This window comes from Phallusia mammillata, chromosome 8 (genome assembly GCF_965637545.1).
Source record: "Phallusia mammillata chromosome 8, kaPhaMamm4.hap1.1, whole genome shotgun sequence".
Classification (NCBI taxonomy): Eukaryota; Metazoa; Chordata; class Ascidiacea; order Phlebobranchia; family Ascidiidae; genus Phallusia; species Phallusia mammillata.
The window spans coordinates 10512900-10532394 of record NC_137259.1 but is presented as its reverse complement, the minus strand read 5'-3'; the positions used below and the strand labels follow the sequence as shown (position 1 = coordinate 10532394).

The following is a 19495-nucleotide window of genomic DNA, read 5'->3' as shown; positions in this document are numbered from 1 at the left end:
GCCTACCGATAGGAGGCGTAAAGAGCACAGCGATTCAAAACTTTTTTTATTTTTTATATCTGTGATTCTGTGTTAACACTCGCCAGTGCTCTTTACGCTACATATCGGCATTGAGAAAACGTAGTTTATTAGACTTTACCACAATATGTAAGGTACCATCACAAACTGCATATTATTTTGAAACGATTTTGGACCACAAAGACGACAAACTACTTCGCTTAATACCACGTCGACACCAACTTTGATGTCCCTGGTACTCTCAGACCAGGGGCCCGTCCTTACCTTTTGACCTCTCCCAAATGTAGCCTGCATAGTTCAGTAATTATGGGTCCCATTCCCTGAAGGGGACACATATTGATTTTACTCAAATTGTTTGTTTTTTGTTTGTTTGTTTTTTTTTCTTCTTTTTTTTTCTTCCCAAAGTTTGTCCGACTCGTTTTTCCATCAAATGTTTGATGGATTTGGCTGAAATTTACACAGATGGTAGATATATTCATGTAGATGTGCATCCCACTTTGTTTTGTTGATAACCCCAGTATTTACCCCACTAGCCCCCTAAAATGGGTGAGTTTTTAAACAGTGTCAGAATTGTCTGAAATTTGGATTTCTTGTAGTATGCCATTTATAGGTGTCGATTGTTGTGTTCAACCCTGTAGTCCTAACATTTACCCCACAAGCCCCTAAAGCAGTGGTTCTTAACCAGGGGGGCGCCAGACATTTCCAAGGGGGGCGTGAGCCAAAAGTTGAATAAACAAATTTATTTAACTTTGGACTCACTTCCCCCTAAAATTAACTTTGCAAGTGTGTATTGTTTGCGAGCACATGCTATAATTGCTTCACAGGAAGTGTTTCTTAAGAATGAACATTCTACAGACAAGATAGTAGTGACACCAAGCACATCCTATTGTTGACAAAGAAAAGCTAGTTACTCAAATGAAAATGTTTCTGTAGATCTGATGTTCATGATTACTTTGAAAATAATTAATCCAGAGATGATGTTTTGACAAGTTAAATTACTAGGATGAAAAATCCTTTTTGCTGTTTCCATGATTCCTTCTAAGGCAAAACAGTTATTTTTAACACTGAAAAAGATGCCAATTTTTTCTGAGGAACACCAATATTTCCAAAAGACTTGCACTTGCAGTGCTAGTACTAAATAGAAAAACAGTTTCTTAGTTATCATTTGGGATTAAGGAAGAAGCTATCAATTATCATGTCCCAACTATAACTTCATGATTCATTTTGGTTGGAAAAAGGAAGCACAAGATTTAATAATATGGTTTAAATTTAAGTGAGAGTGTTGTAAATTTTAAAGCTTGAAGGCGTTTTGCACTTAAAAAAGAAATTATAAGCTATTTTCCAGCAAGCAGCAATTATAGCAGTTAAGAAACTAAAATACAATTAATAGTCTGTACACAAAAAGTCAAGAAAGATGTTTAAATGAACAAGTTCTGAAACCAATGTAATGTGGTTGTTAAATTTGTTAGTTATGATACCAATAAAAAGCTGTATGTATAGTTTTTTTGTGTGACAATAATCTGTAAAGTGTCATAGAATATGTTGAAAACGCTGACTGTGACTAAATTTACTTAAATGAAACATGACAATTTTTGTTGTCGAACTGAAATACTTCGACCTTTTCGACTCATTTATATGTATTTTTTCTATTACTTTTTTTTCTATTGTTCTGTTGTGTTTTACCGTATTTACAACCGCTTCGTTTCGAGGCTGTGCCACGTGTGTTTTTCACATTATTACTGAACGTTATTGTGTTTGGCCCGTCGCTGTGCGAGTAAACAAAATACACAAATGATGCCGTCTGCTGTTTACACTCGTGTACATTATTGCGTAACAAAAATTACGTCACAATGGAGTTGCTAATTAAGATTTGTATTACTTGTTTTTATACACTAAACCAGGGGTGCACAACCTTTTTGGAAAGACGGCCGCATCGCAGATCTTTATTTCACCAACGGCCGCCAATTACCTGCTTGTTTTTTTTTTTAAATGTATTATGTGAAAATAGGGCTTGTCCCACATACATAAACCATCTAATGGCGTCCAAAAAGCCCTGAACTTGATCCACAAATTGAGCTAAACAGTCTGACGACCAGTCTGAGCTGTTTATGACGTCATAATCTATATTGTGACGCAAGAGGTGACCTGTTTATTTGCATTGTTTGCATACAATAGGCGTATATAAAGTGTGATGCACGGGGTTTCTAGGCTGGTAATGTCTTTTTTTTTTGTTCAGTTTTACTTGTTGTTGTACAGTCTAGCGAGAAGCAGCCAAACTTTTTGGTGCACATGCACCCCCTAGTGTTTTGTGTTTCCTTTGCACGCTCTTGATCTTTAACGCCCTCTTTCGTCACCTCCCACCCGTTTCCTGTTGAAACGGTTCGGAGGAAAAAACGAAAGAGCGCTCTTCACCTTCTCGGAAAAGCTCTTGGCTACCTCTCCGGCGCGGTAGAGCTACTAACACCATACGTTTCTCCTGATCCAAAAGTGCTTAATTTTCGATAGGTGGCGTAAAGAGCTGAATTATTTATTTAGCGGCTATAAATGGGTTGGGCTGGGAAATATTTACATAAAATTTTTACATTAGTAACTAATTTTTTGGGTTAGTTTTATTGAATTTTAAGTGCTAACACCTTACCCCAACCCTAATAGCCCTAACCGTTAGCATTTTTTGAGATATACCGTTTTAAATGAAAAAAGTGCTCTTTGCGCCACCTGTCGAAAATTAAGCACTTTTGGATCAGGAGAAACGTATGGTGTTAGTAGCTCTACCCTCCGGCGCAGTGCCTGCGAGAGATCCCTCGCGTTTTTCCCTTCCTACGTCACTAATTGGTCAACCTACGCCTTGGGCGTAAAGTAACCAATTAGTCTTCCCTTCTTACGTCACTAATTGGCCAACCTACGCCGTGGGCGTAAAGTAACCAATTAGTACCTTCCCAAACCTGTAACTCGCCACAATCCTGCGCACAAAACCAACAAACTGAAAAATTTTTGCCAAACCGTGTACCAAAATTTCAAAAATTTTGAATCAGCTTGAGCCCTTATTGTTGTAAACTATGGATATCCGTAAAAGTATTGACGTGAACAAATTCTATGACCAATACAGATCGCTATATATTTTGATTTCGGCAGAAAGAAACTTTCAAATCGGGGATTTTGTTCAACTTTTTTCAAAGGGATCAATTTTGCAAGATTACAAACCAGCTTTACAGGGAGTCAGAATCATCAATCGAAAAAAACAGATCTTTAAAATTACGTTCGCGGAAAATCATAAAAATGAAGTCGAGTCTCTTTACAATCGCTACAAAACAGCTCAGTCCTGCAGTTATATGAACGGAACAATCACCATTACAGCAGAAAAAACACCTAGACCTCTGACCAAATTAACCCTCCATCCTGTCCCACTCGAACTAACTGAAGAACACTGGACAGAAGCTTGTAAACAACTAGAATGGGGCAAATACTACAAACATGAATATCTTACTTATAAAGACTTCCCCAATCTCCAAAACGGTTATATGCATCTTTTTCTTGAAGATGCCTTGGTTGAAAACATGTGGCACACTCATCAAATTTTTGGCCATCAAATGCAAGTAATAAAACCAGGAGAGTCATTCGGTCCCAAATGTGCACACTGTCTTGGTCTTGGGCACTGGGCTAACCGTTGCCCAATCAGACATCTGTGCAAAATTTGCAAAGAAAATCATCACGTTTCGGATTGTCCGTTCGGGTCTCCTATAGAAAGGACACCTGAACCTGAAATCAAAAAAGCCAAGAAACAACAACAACCCGACAAATCTACTCCTAAGTGGAAAACTTTCTCTAACGTCAAACCAGATAATTTCACTGCCCTCCTTGCACAAATAGAAAAACAAAACACGAAAAAGAAGTTAAACGATCAAATCAACCCTGACAATCCGTTGCAAAAAGAAGCTCTTCAGGCTATTGCAGAAGAACAAACAACAGAACACTTTTCCACAAACCAAAATGATAAATCTTCTGATCCTCAATCTTCAGGAACGAAAGACCTTTTGATTATACCTTCCAGCTCTCCTCATCCCGTTGATGAATCCTTATCCCCCAAACTTTCATCTCAAACAAGTAATGTTAAATTTCTTTTCACCAATGCGAAGAAACGTATAGAATTTCCCGTGGAAAGTGGGTCTTCTCTTTATGGCACCCCTCAAACGCAACAGGACACTCCGCTTCACCCACCACTTACTTCCCATAATGACAAAACTAAATCTGCTCCCATCATTTCTCAACAACCGGAAAAAAGCCCCCAACTTGACACCCTTTTCCAACCTGAACAATCAGAGGAAAACAAGGTCAACAACGAAGACAAAGGCAAAGAAGAAGACAAAGGCAAAGAAGAAGACAAAGACAAAGGCAAACAAGAAGACCAAACATCAAGAACCAAAAGAAACCGTAGTTCCAGTGGGAAACAAAAAAAACCTAAGAAAAAACAAAATAAAAACAGATCTAAATCCTCATAAATTTTTGTTTTAAATGGCAGCAAATATTTTAAGTTTATCTTCTTTATTTTTTTTCAACATTAACGGTTTAGACCACAATTTATCAAATATTTCACACTTTATTGCTCAAGCTGATTCAAATATCTTTTTGATATAGGAGGTACACAAAGTAAATCAAACAAACTTTATAAATTGGACAAACAAACAAAACCTACTATTCTTTTTTAACGCACACTGGAGAAACCGGTCCGATCGGAAAGCGAAACACGACGGCACCCTCATACTAATAAAAAAACGCTTCGGACAAGACCTTCAAATTAATCACGAAATTATAACCGAATACCGAATACAAAAAATCGATTTTGACTTTAACGAAATACCCATCACAATTCTAAACCTTTACATGCCATACGGACAAAAATCTGGTACGGTGAATAAACGTTTAGAACTCTTTCGTGAAATGGAAAACCTTTTAATACGAAATCTACACCGCTATATAATCCTAGCCGGTGACTTTAACTTAATACAAGACCAAATTGACACGATTGGAAACTTACGAAAAACAAGTGATCAACTGTACTGGCAGAACACAATAAAAACCCATAAACTAACAGACGCATTTCGGTTTTTTCATCCTACCAAAAAATTCTACACGCGTGTAACACATAATGCTGCGACAAGAATAGATAGAATCTACTGTAGCACTAACTTACTCAGTAAACTCGCTAAATTTAAACACAAATTTATACACTTCTCGGACCACAACTACGCTCCCACTGTAACCTTTAACTTTAAATTAAATAAAAGATGGGGGAAAAACCTATGGAAACTTAACATTACACATTTAGACAACCCTGAGTACGTTTCTGGTATCAAAAGAATAATAATAGATTACCAAGATAACAAAGACCATTTTGACAATCCCATTTGCTGGTGGGAAGCTCTTAAACGCAAAATTAAAAAACATTCCATCTCTTTTTCGATCCAAAAAAAGAAATCCGACATACAGGAGACACAAAACGCCCAAATAGAATTACAAAGGTTAATGCTACAAATGAATCCAGATAATCTAGAAGCAAACCTTAAGTACGTAGAACTCAAAAACAAAATTAAAACACAAGAACAAAACGCGATGAAAGGAGCCCAAATCAGAGCAAGAATAAAAGATATCACGGCCGAAGAAAAACCAGATAAAATATTCTTTAGAATCGAAAATGTTAGACAAGAAACAACAAGCATTCGAACATTAAACATTGACGATAAATCGGAAACAGACCAAACAAAAATTATGAACGAAGTATATAAATTCTATACTACACTCTGGCAAACCAAAAGTCCAATATCCACTAACGCGCAAAACCACTTTTTATCAAAAATCGCAGTGAACCCAGCACATAACGAACCAGACATACTCCCAATCACTCCTGAAGAACTAGATATTACAATAAATTCAATGAATAAAAATTCCTCCCCGGGGGAAGACGGTTTATCCATTGAATTCTATCTAAAATTTTGGCAATTACTCAAACACGATTTCATAGAAATAGTCCATAACATATACCTTCGCGAAGAATTACCCGACACATTTAAAAACGCAATAATAAAACTCATTCCAAAGAAAAAGGACAAGACATTAATAAAAAATTGGCGACCCATATCATTGTTAAATGTAGACTATAAAATTATAAGTACCACAATCGCAAATCGGCTAAAAAACGAATTAAATAGGAAAATCTCCAACGAGCAAAAATGTGGCCTCTCCAAACGATACCTATACCACATACATTATAACATAAAAGCGATCATTGAATTTTCCAAACAGAAAACATCTTCTTTAGCACTTGTACTTGTAGACATGGCTAAAGCCTTCGACTCGGTAAATCACGACTTCATGCTTAAAATTCTTGCGAAATTACAAATAAATGAATATATTATAAATTGGACAAAAATACTGTACAAAAATATCTCTAGTCAGGTCAATGTGAACGGAAAATTAACTAATAAAATACAAATCAACCGTGGGGTACGCCAGGGATGCGGTCTATCGATGCTTCTCTACGTTGCCGTCACGGAATCACTAATAACTATCACAAACAGTAACCCTAAAATTAATGGGGTAAAATTTGGACAAATAGAAGTTAAACTACAACAATACGCCGATGACACGACGTTTATCATAACTGATCAACCTTCACTAAATGAAATATTTAAACAAATGAACCTTTACGAACTAGCAAGCGGCCAAAAAATTAATAAAGATAAAACAGAGATAATCGCTTTTTCAAACAGTTTACGATCCGAAATTAATTACAACTATGGAAACTACCTAAAGCATGACGTCAAAGTTCTAGGAATAATATGCACGACTCAAAACTGGTTTATGCATAAAAACTGGAACACATACATAAGCTACGTAAAATCAACTATTTCCAAATTCGCTTGCAGAAACTTAACTCTGCAAGGGAAAATAGTTATTATAAACACAATAGTTATGCCCAAAATCCTTTTTCTAGCTCGCGTTTTTCCTCCACAAAAAGATCACATCAAACAATTAAACCACATCCTGTACCAATTCCTTTGGTCACCAAATAAAATCGAACAACTGAGTCGCAATAAACTGATCGCTAATTTTAAAAAAGGCGGTTTAAGAATGCCCGACGTCGAAACAAAAATTAACGCTACACAACTAGAAATTATAAGGGACCTCATAAATGCTGACAAAATCAACGAATTTTGGCAGCAATGGGCCATTTATAATTTAGGCTTTAAATTAAAGAAGATAAAACCCTCACTTTTTAACTATAATAAACCAAACGCATGGAAAATGACAAAAGACTGGCAGAATACATACAAACTCTACAACACCCTAATTGAAATTGACGCTGAATTTAATTGGAAAAAAGCCAAGCTTAGACATTTTTACTACGAACTTATTAAACAAAAAGAAATAATTGCAGTACCAACTTCATCCACGGAATTCAAATGGAAAAATGCGTTATAACTTACTGTCAAAAAGGTATTAAAAAATACTTTAATAACCTAGAGCGACAGTATGCATATATGTCAATTCATCAGGCATATAAATGGGGCGACTTTCACAGGAAAAAACAAATGCACATACTTAACACTGGTAGAATTCGACTTACCTTTTGTAAATTCTGCAGAACAGATCAAGATAATATAGAACACTTACTAACAAAATGTGAAATATCGAAACAAATTATGACTACGTTAAAGGAAATTATTCTCGAGAAACACAACGTAGATCTTAATCCGACACCATCCTTACAATTATATAACATTTTCGGCCACGAAACTCCCCTCATAATTGTTAAAACAATAGCAATCTGGCGCTCCACTATTATAGCGCAGAAACTTAAACTAGACTGTAGAAACGAATATTTACCTTTTTCCGACACCTTTATGAAACGACAGGCTGCAAAAATTTATGAAACACTCGTAAATCAATTAAAGAGATTTGCGCAAATCTATGGGGAACCAATCATTGAAACTCAATTTAATTTAGACCCTAACACATTACATTTTAACGCGTAATTTACCAAACAATACGATATATTACATACTTATATGTTATATATCGTTTCATTAAAGATTAACAAATAAATAACTTCTAACGGTAATGCGTCAAGCCAAATAAAGCCGTTCGCTCTTTTCTCCATTTACTTAACGTAATTTTATTTCCGCAACCGAGTATTTGTCAATGTTATTTTGCTCCGTTGTGACTTTTATGTTTCGTTTTTAAGACGATGATGATTTTTGGGGAAGGTCCCTACCACTATCGGTGTTGTGGCCGAGCCAATCTGAGTCAAAAAAAAAAAAAAAAAAAGACTTTTTTGCGCCATGGCAGTGAGGGGCTTGTTAACAGCCCTATGACGTCAGAAACATTAGCGGTTGTTGCTCAAAACACCTCTAGTGGTCGAAAGTTTTAACATTGGCGGATTGGGAAAATTTTGCAGTACTATTGATTGAGTCATTGTGGTTTTTATATATTTTTTAGTTTGTGTGTCGAACCCAATTAGTTACCCTATACTAGCCCCCTAAAATGGGTCAGTTTTTTAAAACGTTAAATAGGACATACTTCAAACAATATCTTGGGTGAATCTAATTTTATAGTTTGTATTCTACATAGTATTATTATTTAAGCCCAGTGCCGATCACTGTGTTTTACCTTACAACACCCGACTTTCTCATGGTTATCTCTTGGATTGCATTATTTTTAACTTTGCATGTGTGGGGACCCATGAGTTTTGCCTGCAGAAACGACTAAGGTTATAAAAGACGATGGCTAATATGGGACCCAATACAAAATAAGCATAGGAAATATATTAATGTTTTAAAATAGGTTATAGTGTAAATGCAACAACAAAATGTGGTAAGCCACCCTTCTAGTTTCCGTTTTTTGAACAATCCGTTAATGTATGATGTAGCTTGATTGTATCGTATCTTGATTCTCGTTTTGTTTCGATGCGGAGATGTTCTTTAGCATGGAAGGAAATTGGAAGGGATGACACAACATAATCAAACTTACATAAAGCTCTACTTCAACATAAGACTGCAAATCTACCCCTTCTAGTTCGACGTTATTGCAGCAAAACTAGTAAATTCGAATTTGTTGTAGCAAAACCCGAATCGAACCTGAACCAATATGATTAGCGGTTCGACTCCCTAGTTTCAAACATAAAGCAAATAAAATATTTTAAGCTTGTCCAATAAAAACGTACAAATCGTAGTTTGGCATCTAAGTTACGCGTGATGCTACCCTACATATTGTGGCAATGTTTTCTTCGCCGCGAAAACTGTTTTACGGGAAAAGAACTTCTTTCTAAAAGAGCCCCGGCACCGGAAAATTATTTTTTAATATGTTGTTTGTCGTATTTTTATAAACACGATTTCAGGTTTAAAACCACAAAAATCAAAGTTACTAGTCAAATATTTACGTTTTAAATCTAAAAACACTGACACCTAGCGGATATTTTGTCACTTAGCTCAAACGTCATGTGACGTCACCTCGTACCAACTTGGTTTGGAGCTTGTTTGTAGTCGGTGGTTGTTAACGTTCTGCGACGCCAAATACGTTAGTCAGTTTAGGTATTTTGGTGTTTAAATGTTTTCATTTTTATACTCAAGTGTGCAAAAATGCCTGCAGTGTGTTCTTTGTATGGTTGCAATTCGAGAGGGAATCAAAAGGCCAGCAAAATGACACGTTTTCGCTTTCCAAATATAAAGCAATTGCGGTCAGCTTGGATTAAATTTGTTAACGTGAAAAAAATGGAAGGGACCAACGGAATACAGTGTTCTTTGTACATTTCACAAATAAAATGCAGTATGACAGGGGTATGGCAAAAGTTCTGGTGTTAAAGCCAAATGCTATTCCATGTATTTACAAGAACAGTCTTCTTCAGCAAGAAATGCCATTGAGAGCAGCTGCAAGAAAAGTAGCCGCACAGCGTATGGTATGCTTTAGTTAATTGTTTTATGACATAATCTCATTTAACATTATAGTCTTTAATATTACCATTATGTTATACTAATTTAGTTTATTGTCATGCCATTTACTTGGAAATAACAAAAAAGTGTGGTTATGAAAAAAAAGGTGTAATAATATCAATACATTTTCATGTAGGGAACCACCCAAACTAAGCTATGAACCAAAATACATTGTGTGTAAAAAAAAACTTCTTCACCTCTTAAATGGTGTACCAGAAGTCAATTAACTGCAGATTTCCCTGGACACTCAGCTAAATTTGGTACATACACAATGATGGATGATGGATCTTTGAAACAATAAAATTGTTGCTATTAACCTTGTTCAGGTATTCAGATGGTAATTTCATAATATTTTCTAGAGCAATGAAGTGGCAAACAGCAATGATATGGAAAAAGAAGGATTCTTGAGATGCATTGAAAACATCGCAAGCAAATGATTGTTTATTAAAGCCTTTGTGACTGACAGGCATCCACAAATCATTAAATACATTAGTGAAGAATTGTCACAAACAAAACATTATTTTGATGTTTGGCATGTATCTACAATTATGTTAGAAATAAAAGATGAGCATACACCAGTATATTTGTTTTTATGGTTTTAATTTTAGGAATCCAAAAGAAACTGACAGCACTTTCTAACAAAGCATGTTGCAAAGAGTTGGGACCTTGGGTGAAAAGCTTATGCAACCACATGTATTGTTGTGCAGCAACGTCACAAGGGAATTCACAACTTATAGTTAAGTGGCTGTCAGTCTGGCAACGTAACTCTGAAGTCTTCCTCAGCACCATTCAACAAATTTTCTGTAGGCAGTATATCTGTAACGCCTGAATACATAGAGGTTGCTGGTGGCATATTGCATGTTAGTAGTTGGTACAGTAAAACTTACTCGTGATAGGTGTTACCCTCATCCTGATTTCCGAATTGACGTTTAAATCGATAACATGCTGCTTCTAATACATACACGTTGAGGCATATAGATTCAAATCCAGGATATGCTTTTATACAAGGCAGATTCGACTCAGAATATTCGTTGAACTTGGCTAACTGCTGTTGCACTTACTAATTTCATGGCAGTAAACGCATAATTTTCTCTCCTCCATTATCACACAGTTAGTGCATAAACACCTCCAATAATTCTGTTACGTGGAAAGTAGCTTTTGTCACCAACAAAACACCTACCTTTTTAAGCAAACAGTTGTTATTTATTGCTTAACTGTCAACTAAGTATCTACGTTAATTTTATCAGTTGTAAACAATAAAAAAATGTACGCATCAAAGGTAAAACAACAGCTGATCAACGCCATTGTTAGAAGTTGGTACGAGGTGACGTAACAATCGCTGCTACATTTTGAACCAAGGTGTCGCTCGAGGGCTCATTGTTTGATTGAATATCTCGAAAACGACAAATCATAGGACCAAAAAAATTAGTGATTCGGAATCCCTGAATTATGGCAATTCTAAATATCTAAAATGTAGAAAAAGTCACATCGCCGCTGCTGGGGCCCTTTAAAGTGGCAGTGCTGCAGTGGTGTTGAATGTTAATATAATCACATCGCTTTTTCGATGTGATTTAGTTTTGATGCATGAGCTTGTGTGGTTGTTTGTATCTGGCTAAGTGATTAATAGCTGACGGTCTGATACAGCTATTGTGATTTCGTCAAAAATTACAACCAGTAATATATCCAGGCTTCCAGGCCCCAAAAATGTGGCTTTAAGCCAGATGGCATCGCCCTCTTATGCTTTGTCCAACAACTAGGCATTTCTTCACGAAGTCCGATGAGTTTGTAGTAATTTTTATAGTTGTGTCAAAGATCCACCCACTATCAACAAGTGCTCAACTCAATGCATTAAAAGATCTGTGCACAGATATCCCTGGATAAATCTAAAAAAAACTTTTATACAGCAGGGCCTGCAGGCCTAATTAGTGCATAAAAGTAAAACAGAAAGATTAGGAACCATAATTTTCTCTGGTACGATTCTAAAAATAAGATATATTTTTCCACACTTTTTTTTATTGTTTTGCCCAGTGGCTAATTAGCTTGTATTTTTAATAATGGAAACTTTGGAAATCAATGTTACAATCAAAGCAAAACTAGAATGTCTCAATTCTGCAAGTGAAAGGATAAATGTCCTCGAAAATACGCTGACAGTGAGTTTCACAATGTATTTTTCTATTTTTAACCTTTTAACAACTGTTTATTGTTAGGAAAAGCGAAACCTGTATCGGACAACATTAACAGAATCGACACAACATTTAAATGCAATAGCAAAACGTGTGGGTGACTCCATTACAAAAGCACGTCCCTATTTTGATGCCAAAAATGTTGCTAAACAGGTCTGATGCAAACTAGATGATTAAAAGTTTGTCTTTTATAAGAATTGTAACAAAATTACCAAATTTTATATTTCTAGGCATTACAAGAAGCCCAAAAAGCTGCAATTAAGTATGAAAGGGCTGTAAGCATGCACAATGCAGCTCGTGAAATGGTTTTTGTTGCTGAACAAGGCATGATAAAAGATAGTTTTGACACTAATACTGCCTGGCCAGATATGCTGAACCATGCTACAAACAAGGTATTCATCACAGTCCACACCAGGAACATCTTTTGATTTCATTTATGTCTTTTCAGCAGCTAATCCATAAATTTTGGCATTCAATTTTTGATGCGTTTTAATTGCTTGTTAGAACTTTCTCAGTTGATAGACATAGTTGTGTATGTTTAGTATTACTCCTTCTTGGTTACTTTATCTGTTCTGTAAGAGCCAAAATTTTTCTTGTGATTACCTATCAGTGGAAATGATCTACTCATTTTTGGTAAGAGGTTGGTGATACTGTACTCTGAGTGGGGATCCACTGTAAAACAATAAATACGAATAAAGCTATATTGAAATGGCCTGCTAGTGTACCTGTGATTATTCTTTTCATACAAATAGTGACCTGGTTCTGTTTAAAGGTAAATGAAGCAGAGATTGAGCGCATGAAAAGTGAGGAAGAGCACCTTCAACGGGCCAAGCTTTTCAAAGATGCTGAACAACATGTGAAAAAATTAGAAAAAAATCTGAAATCTCACGTTAATAAATCACAGCGTTATTTTGAGGAAAAAGAAAAAACCCAAAGACGTATACAAGTATAAACCTTTCAAAACTTAAATTAAAAAAAAAAAATTGGGGGATTTTATATTTTTTGAAGGCACTTACAGAAGCTGTAAACAAAATTGATGAAACCCTTTCCAGAGAGAAATGCTCATACTCCCAGGCCTTGCAGGAGTTGGAATCAATCAGTGAATGTATTCATGCTGCCCGTCAAACATGTCCCAAAACCACTGAAAGAGAGCCTGGTGTTGGTGCTGAAAGTGTTAGTTGTAACACCGAAGTTGTTCAATCTTTGGGTTAGTAAAGATTTTGTTCTGTTAGTATTGTGCTACAGTTCTTCTGTTTATTTCTACATAGTTTGCGAAGATTTTCAGCCAGTTGTTGATGCATCTCCAAGTGTTGGGCAACATTTGCCAAAAGCTGAATTTCCAGAAATTGAGGTGACTTCCTCCACCAGTAAAACAACAACTGTGGCAAGCTTGCATGAAAAAGTCAACAATACACACTACAATGATGAAATACTACTGAATGTTGCCAATCTTACTGTAGCTCCTAGTTAGTATTGATGTGTTGTTTCGCTTACCATCTCAGTGTTACTCTGCACAAATAGCACTATTATTTTTGTTATCTTTATTATTGACAAAGCAGAACAACAGCCTGGAGAAGAAACAAATTTTTTGTGTTATTTATCAAAATAAATGTTTTTACACAACACTACTTTTCTGACTGAAAATTATGTAAGTTTTTTTACAACATGCGCTTGGGCAAAGGTCCACTTGCAACCGCATCAAATTTCTGTCACAAGTCTTTTGGTGTTCAAAATTCAAGTAGGTTTTGTCCATTTTTCAAGCAATTCGTAGAATGATGTGAATTCCAGAATCAGTATACACAGGGCCACTTACTTCCCCAGAATGCAGGGCAAATGATGCATCTTCAAATGGCTTCTGCATTTTTCCTGCAGAAAACTTGATTGTGAAACAACTACAATCAGGACAAATTGAGATCAAATAGTACACAATAAAGGGGTTTGAAAAATAAGCCAGTGCCACAAATATTGCTTTCAGTAGGCCCTACCTTTGGTTAATTATAACGCTGTAAACAAAATATAACTGAGCAGTTTTAAAGTTTGGGTTAATGCCTTCTGCTAACTTTTTAGAAATGCAAACATTAGGAAAGCAAGTTGACATGTGGACCACTCTGTTTCTGCATGCTCAAAATAATCATTTGGTAAAAAACTCAAATATAGGACCGTGTTAAAAATTTCAGACAATTAGTACAAAATAAAACCCAACATGAAATATGATAACATACATACATACCTTTTGTAAATGTCCCAAGGTCACCACCACGTTTGTATGAACTGCAATCACTGTATTTTTGTGCCAAATCTTGAAAATTGTATTTTCCCGAAATGATTTGTTGATGGTAATCTATAAAAATCACAGTAAAATCACCATAGCCTGAAATAAAAGTATAGACAGGGAATGTTCATGTGGTGTGTTACCTTGAATTAGTTGTAATGCTTCTTCCTTACTTCTTGTTATTGTTTCCTGGCGCCAAGATGAAGGACGTCTAACATCTTTGTGTTTAACTAACAGATGAAAACAGTGCACTTGCTACATAAAAAAATATTCCTTAGGTCATGCTCCATGTTAGACAAAACTGGTTTTCACATCGCTTACCTCTGGCTTATCAGGCCGTTTTGCTGATTCTGTAGGCCTTGTCCATTGACTTTCATGAGTGTACTTGTTCATGTAATATTGTCTGCCTAATATGTGAAAGTCTAAACTTTTAATGGTTATCCACAAATACCAATTGCCATACATTTGTTACCTAACTTACATGAGTCTCTATCTTAACAGTGTTAAGTTTCCACAGCATTTAAGAACCAAATTGTTTCTTTAAGCAGAAATAAACTTGGCAAACAATATTATGCTGAGGCACAAATCTAATTTAGACATTGTTTAAAAAGTTAACCTATTTTATAGGGCTAATGGTAACTCATGAGGCTACAGGGCAAAACTTAACAACTTACACCTAAAAACTAGAATAGTGGTTTTCCTATATATTGCCAGTTTATATATAGTAACATATTTAACAATGTATCACATATACCTTTTACTATATCTATAATGGATATATATTTGGCACCTACATTTCATTGGGTCCCTATCTTTTTCCTGGCACTTTATAACATAATTGTTTCTGCAAGCATAATCTAATGGGTCCCCACACATGTGCATATGCGATTTGGTAACAGTAAAAATAGGGCACAATCATTGTTAAACTGGAATAGTGGTTTTCCTATATATTCGATTTTACAGAAACTGTGCCATATTTACGCACCATTCATTATATTTGTAAGGGATATATATTTGATGGATACAGACAGTATGGTACCAATATTTTTGTGGCCTGTTATCACATATTAGTTTTTGCAAGCAAAAACCAATGGGTCCCCACACACACATATATTTTGAATTGGTAACAGGATGAATGGAGCAATAAACTACTCAAGTAAACTTGTGTAGGAGATTTTTATAAATCAACGACAACTAATTTCATCAAATGTTATATAGGGTCAACATTTTTTCCCGTGACTGGGGTCAATGCAAAGCTCCAGACAACAGAGGTTAGCGTCGATTTTTCACGGTTTCATTTCCGTCAGCGATCATTGTCTCGTGGCCTGCGAATGTTGTTAGATAAAGATATGGCGCCGGTTGCAGCAGGAGGGGCCTGTCGTTAACCGCCATAAGACGCAAAACTGCGTGATACAACAATTGCATAAGTAACGTTTTTAAATGATCTACAAACATATCTTAATTGCACAGTGCAAGAAGACTGCCTGATAGCGCGTCCAGTTAGGTGCGAGGCCTGACATATTCGCTTTTCAGTGGGCAGGTTTGCGCTTTTCGCGCCCAATTGGGCTTTTTTCGACATGGAATTGCGTGTTGTTTTCACGAGGTGGAAAATGGATGAGTCCAACTATTCAAACTTTTAACCAAATTTTTTTTCCTTAATAGCCCTTTGTTTGTTGAATTATGATTTTTAATCCGCACATTGCGTTCCCTAGCGCCGTTAAGTTTCTACATACCAACAATACGATTGCTTAGCTGGGCTTTTTATGTCCAAGACCTGTTCTGAAACAGTTTTATTAACACTTTCAGTTTGAGAAGTCACGTTACACAGGTGTAACAAATCATGCTGCGTTGTCGCTCTGCATTTCGAAACACGAATAAGTTGACCTACATTAACGTTTACAGCGCAATAACTAACATAGTAACATCTTAATTCCAACCACTGAGAAAATGGTCAAGTGACGACTGTGTTCATGCAGGAAGCAGAGGCATTTTTCCATGCGCCACTATCGTCAATCACTCCCATTGCGTCAGCTGTGCACTGAGCGAGCACAAATTTGACAAAAGACAACATGTATAAACATATTTGGGGCTGTAAGAGTAATGATTTTTAATCCGCACATAGCGTTCCCTGGCGGCGTTAAGTTTCTACATACCAACAATACGATTGCTTAGCTGGGCTTTTTATGTCCAAAACCTGTTCTGAAACAGTTTTATTAACGCTTTCAGTTTGAGAAGTCATGTTACACAGGTGTACGAAATCGTGCTGCGAGCGAGCACAAATTTGACAAAAGACAGCATGTAAAACATATTTGGGGCTGTAAGAGCAATTACTGAGCCGATTGCACTGAAATTGTTAACAGCCAACAGGGGGCACCCTATCCACAGCTGTTTAAAATTTCAGCAGGTTAAGTCTTGTATTTCTGACCTCATTAACATGTGAAGAAACAAACAAATATTTGGGGGTAAAGGGGTGAAAATGGATATATACAACTTCAAGTTACAAAATACTTTAAAATACGATGCAATGCACCAATCAAAAAAGTATGAAACTCCAGAATCATCTGCTTTAGCAAGTATATATAGCCGTTTCAAAAATTTAATAGTTTCGGGGGGCTGTGGGTGAGCCGAGAGATCAAACGGGGTCAAAATTCGCATGGACCATCTTTAGACCAATATCTATAATGTGTGTAAATTTGAAAAAGTTTGAACCATTCTTTCTTGACCAAAATGTGGGAACAAATGCGCGTTAGACGCAAAAAAAGAAAAAAATATGGACAAAAACATTATGGGTCCCCTTATTATTCCATTAAAAATCCATGGCTAATTTTGAGTATGGCTAATCTGTGCACTGTTTTAGTATTTGTTGAAATGTCAGCTGTGATTATAACTTACTCAAATGAAACATGACCATATTAATGGGTGAAAAGAAAGTGTGTTAGTCAGTGGACATTGTTATAACCTTGCTCTTTTTTCTCTTTCCGACCTTCTCTTTTGATCAATGTTTTTTTCATTATTTTTGTTTCGCGTATTTACAATTGACACATTTCGAGCCTGTGCATGTGTGTTTTCGTGCAACATTATCACTTTGTGTTGGTAAATTTGGTCCGTCGCCATGCACAAAATACACAAATCATACCGTCTGTCTGTTGTTTATACTCATATTGATTAATGCGTAACGAAAATAATGTCACAAAAAGGATCGAGTTGCTAGTTCATATTTGTATTCTTTGTTTTTCTGAATAACAATTGCTACCTAGAAAGGTGGCTTTTGTATATACTGGCAGTTTTTATGTTCTATAAAGGTTGAAAAGTAGGAGCAGCACCCCTAGTAATTTTAGGCACGAGCCGCCACTGATTATAGGGCACTTCAAAGCCTTAATTTGCCTACACCACACAATTGAATGATGACAATGAAGCGCAAAACTTGTTTATGATTAAAAAATATTGTATTTTAGTACCAGGAAACAAATACAAATGCTCATATACCTGAAGAGCGACTTTCTTTCTTAATCCATCCATCAGGTAGTGGGCTTAAAGATTCTGATTCAGACATGACAAATATGAATTTAAAGATGTATATTCTGCAAAACAACAAATGCTTTTTGAAAGTGACTGTAAGATGCCCATCAGAAGGTAAAGCAGTGTTTTTTTTTTTCAAAAGATAACCATCAGAAAGTTTGGTGTTATAAGGTAAAACAGAGTACAAACCATGCAAATTTGATTCAATTCCGAAATTGTAAAGAAGGGGTAAATATGGGAAAATAGGGTATTGAAACCCAATCAACTTTGCATTAAAGTCTACCAGTTTGTCAAGATCAGACAATTTATGTGTTTTTTTTTCTATTAGCAGCTGTTTCAGTTTGGACATCAAGTCTCCATAGGCTTTATTGCATAACAATGGGTTGGACAAGTGTTTTATGTATACTTTGTTAACACCCACCTAACTTCCAATGTCCACCAAGCAGATAAATTAGCTAGTAATATACAACTAAGTACAACACTACATTAAAGTACTCGGTGCGGTATAGAAGGTATATACACATGGTACTGGTACTCAGTATCGGTACTCGTTTCAAAATGTGGTATCGTCCCATCACTATTGTCTACAGAGTGAGTTAGTTTCGGTATCAATAAATTTTACTAGCAAAAATTTTTTATTTTGGCTATTTGTTGAACCAGATATTATAACCTATAATTGTGGAACAACTAACTGTTCTTAATTGTCATGAAGAGTGTATTACAGCACCATTTAACTACCTAAATTTTGCCTACCTTCATTTTGCGCTAAAACAGTGATCGTTAATCAAAATTTCGATCCAGCTGTCAATAGCGAAAAAATGTGTTTTAGATTTTTAGACAGTTTTAGACTTTTTTTTAGACAGAAAATACATTGCAATACCATGAATTGTCAATAACCCCAACTCTCTGTGTCATATCAACATGCCCAGCGTTATTGCGATAAATAAAATTAGTTTTTATTCGCTAAAAGACCACAGCTATATGATGATCATTATAATATTTGCTGTCCTTTAAGCTAACAAAGTCGGCTTAATTCGAAGGTGCTGTGGCGCTGCCAAAATGGATTGTTGTGCCTTCCCCGGGCTGCCACTTTTGTTTGAATGAAATAATCTAGTTTGACCTCAAAAAATATCTAGAAACATCTAGATTGAAAAATAAAAAATATATCTAAACATAAAGTAATCCAATTTAATATAATGTATTACCAAACAATAACACATATGAAGGTTTTTAACACAAAATTTTGCAAAGGTTGAAGAAACTATCTACATTTTATAGCCAATAGCCATTATCAAGGTCCCACTCCAAAACTTTATAATTTACATCTAAGCTTATCCAAAACTAGAAGGGTGGCTTAGCACATATTGCCCTTGCATATACACTATAACCTATTTTAAAACATAAATATATTTCCTATTCTTATTTTGTATTGGGTCCCATATTAGTCACCGTCTTTTATAACCTTAGTCGTTTCTGCAGGCAAAAACTCATGGGTCCCCACACATGCAAAGTTGAAAATA

The 19495-nt window shown here is 35.8% G+C and overlaps 3 protein-coding genes and 1 long non-coding RNA gene across 5 annotated transcripts; 3 read left to right on the top strand and 1 right to left on the bottom strand.

The window, feature by feature from the left end:
* The first annotated feature begins 2468 nt into the window (after positions 1–2468).
* Positions 2469–4551, top strand: LOC145203809 (uncharacterized). The gene has a single exon (XM_080076121.1). It carries the CDS (start codon positions 3075–3077, stop codon positions 4512–4514), a length of 1440 nt encoding a protein of 479 aa, XP_079932247.1. The 5' UTR covers positions 2469–3074; the 3' UTR covers positions 4515–4551.
* A 4020-nt stretch (positions 4552–8571) lies between these two features.
* On the top strand, positions 8572–10438 carry LOC145203812 (uncharacterized). Its single transcript, XR_013853402.1, has 2 exons — positions 8572–9967; positions 10361–10438. It is a non-coding gene; the product is annotated as an uncharacterized LOC145203812 (long non-coding RNA).
* On the bottom strand, positions 10273–19130 carry LOC145203811 (peptidyl-prolyl cis-trans isomerase NIMA-interacting 1-like). 2 transcript variants are annotated; one of them, XR_013853401.1, is made up of 8 exons: positions 18729–19130; positions 17943–18037; positions 14778–14863; positions 14600–14711; positions 14415–14525; positions 13998–14050; positions 10889–13693; positions 10273–10826 (listed from the first exon to the last, which is right to left on the bottom strand). XR_013853401.1 is itself a non-coding variant. In XM_080076123.1 (6 exons), the coding sequence occupies exons 2-6, from the start codon at positions 18007–18009 to the stop codon at positions 13941–13943; spliced, it is 486 nt and encodes a 161-aa protein (XP_079932249.1). In that variant the 5' UTR covers positions 18010–18037; positions 18729–19125; the 3' UTR covers positions 13737–13940. The 2 variants fall into 2 exon arrangements, 1 of the variants encoding a protein (XP_079932249.1); XM_080076123.1 differs by lacking the exons at positions 10273–10826; positions 10889–13693 and having other exon boundaries at positions 13737–14050; positions 18729–19125.
* On the top strand, positions 12056–13812 carry LOC145203810 (SH3 domain-binding protein 5-like). Its single transcript, XM_080076122.1, has 6 exons — positions 12056–12151; positions 12209–12337; positions 12415–12576; positions 12957–13130; positions 13193–13391; positions 13453–13812. Exons 1-6 carry the CDS (start codon positions 12056–12058, stop codon positions 13653–13655), a joined length of 963 nt encoding a protein of 320 aa, XP_079932248.1. The 3' UTR covers positions 13656–13812.
* Positions 19131–19495: the final 365 nt, after the last annotated feature.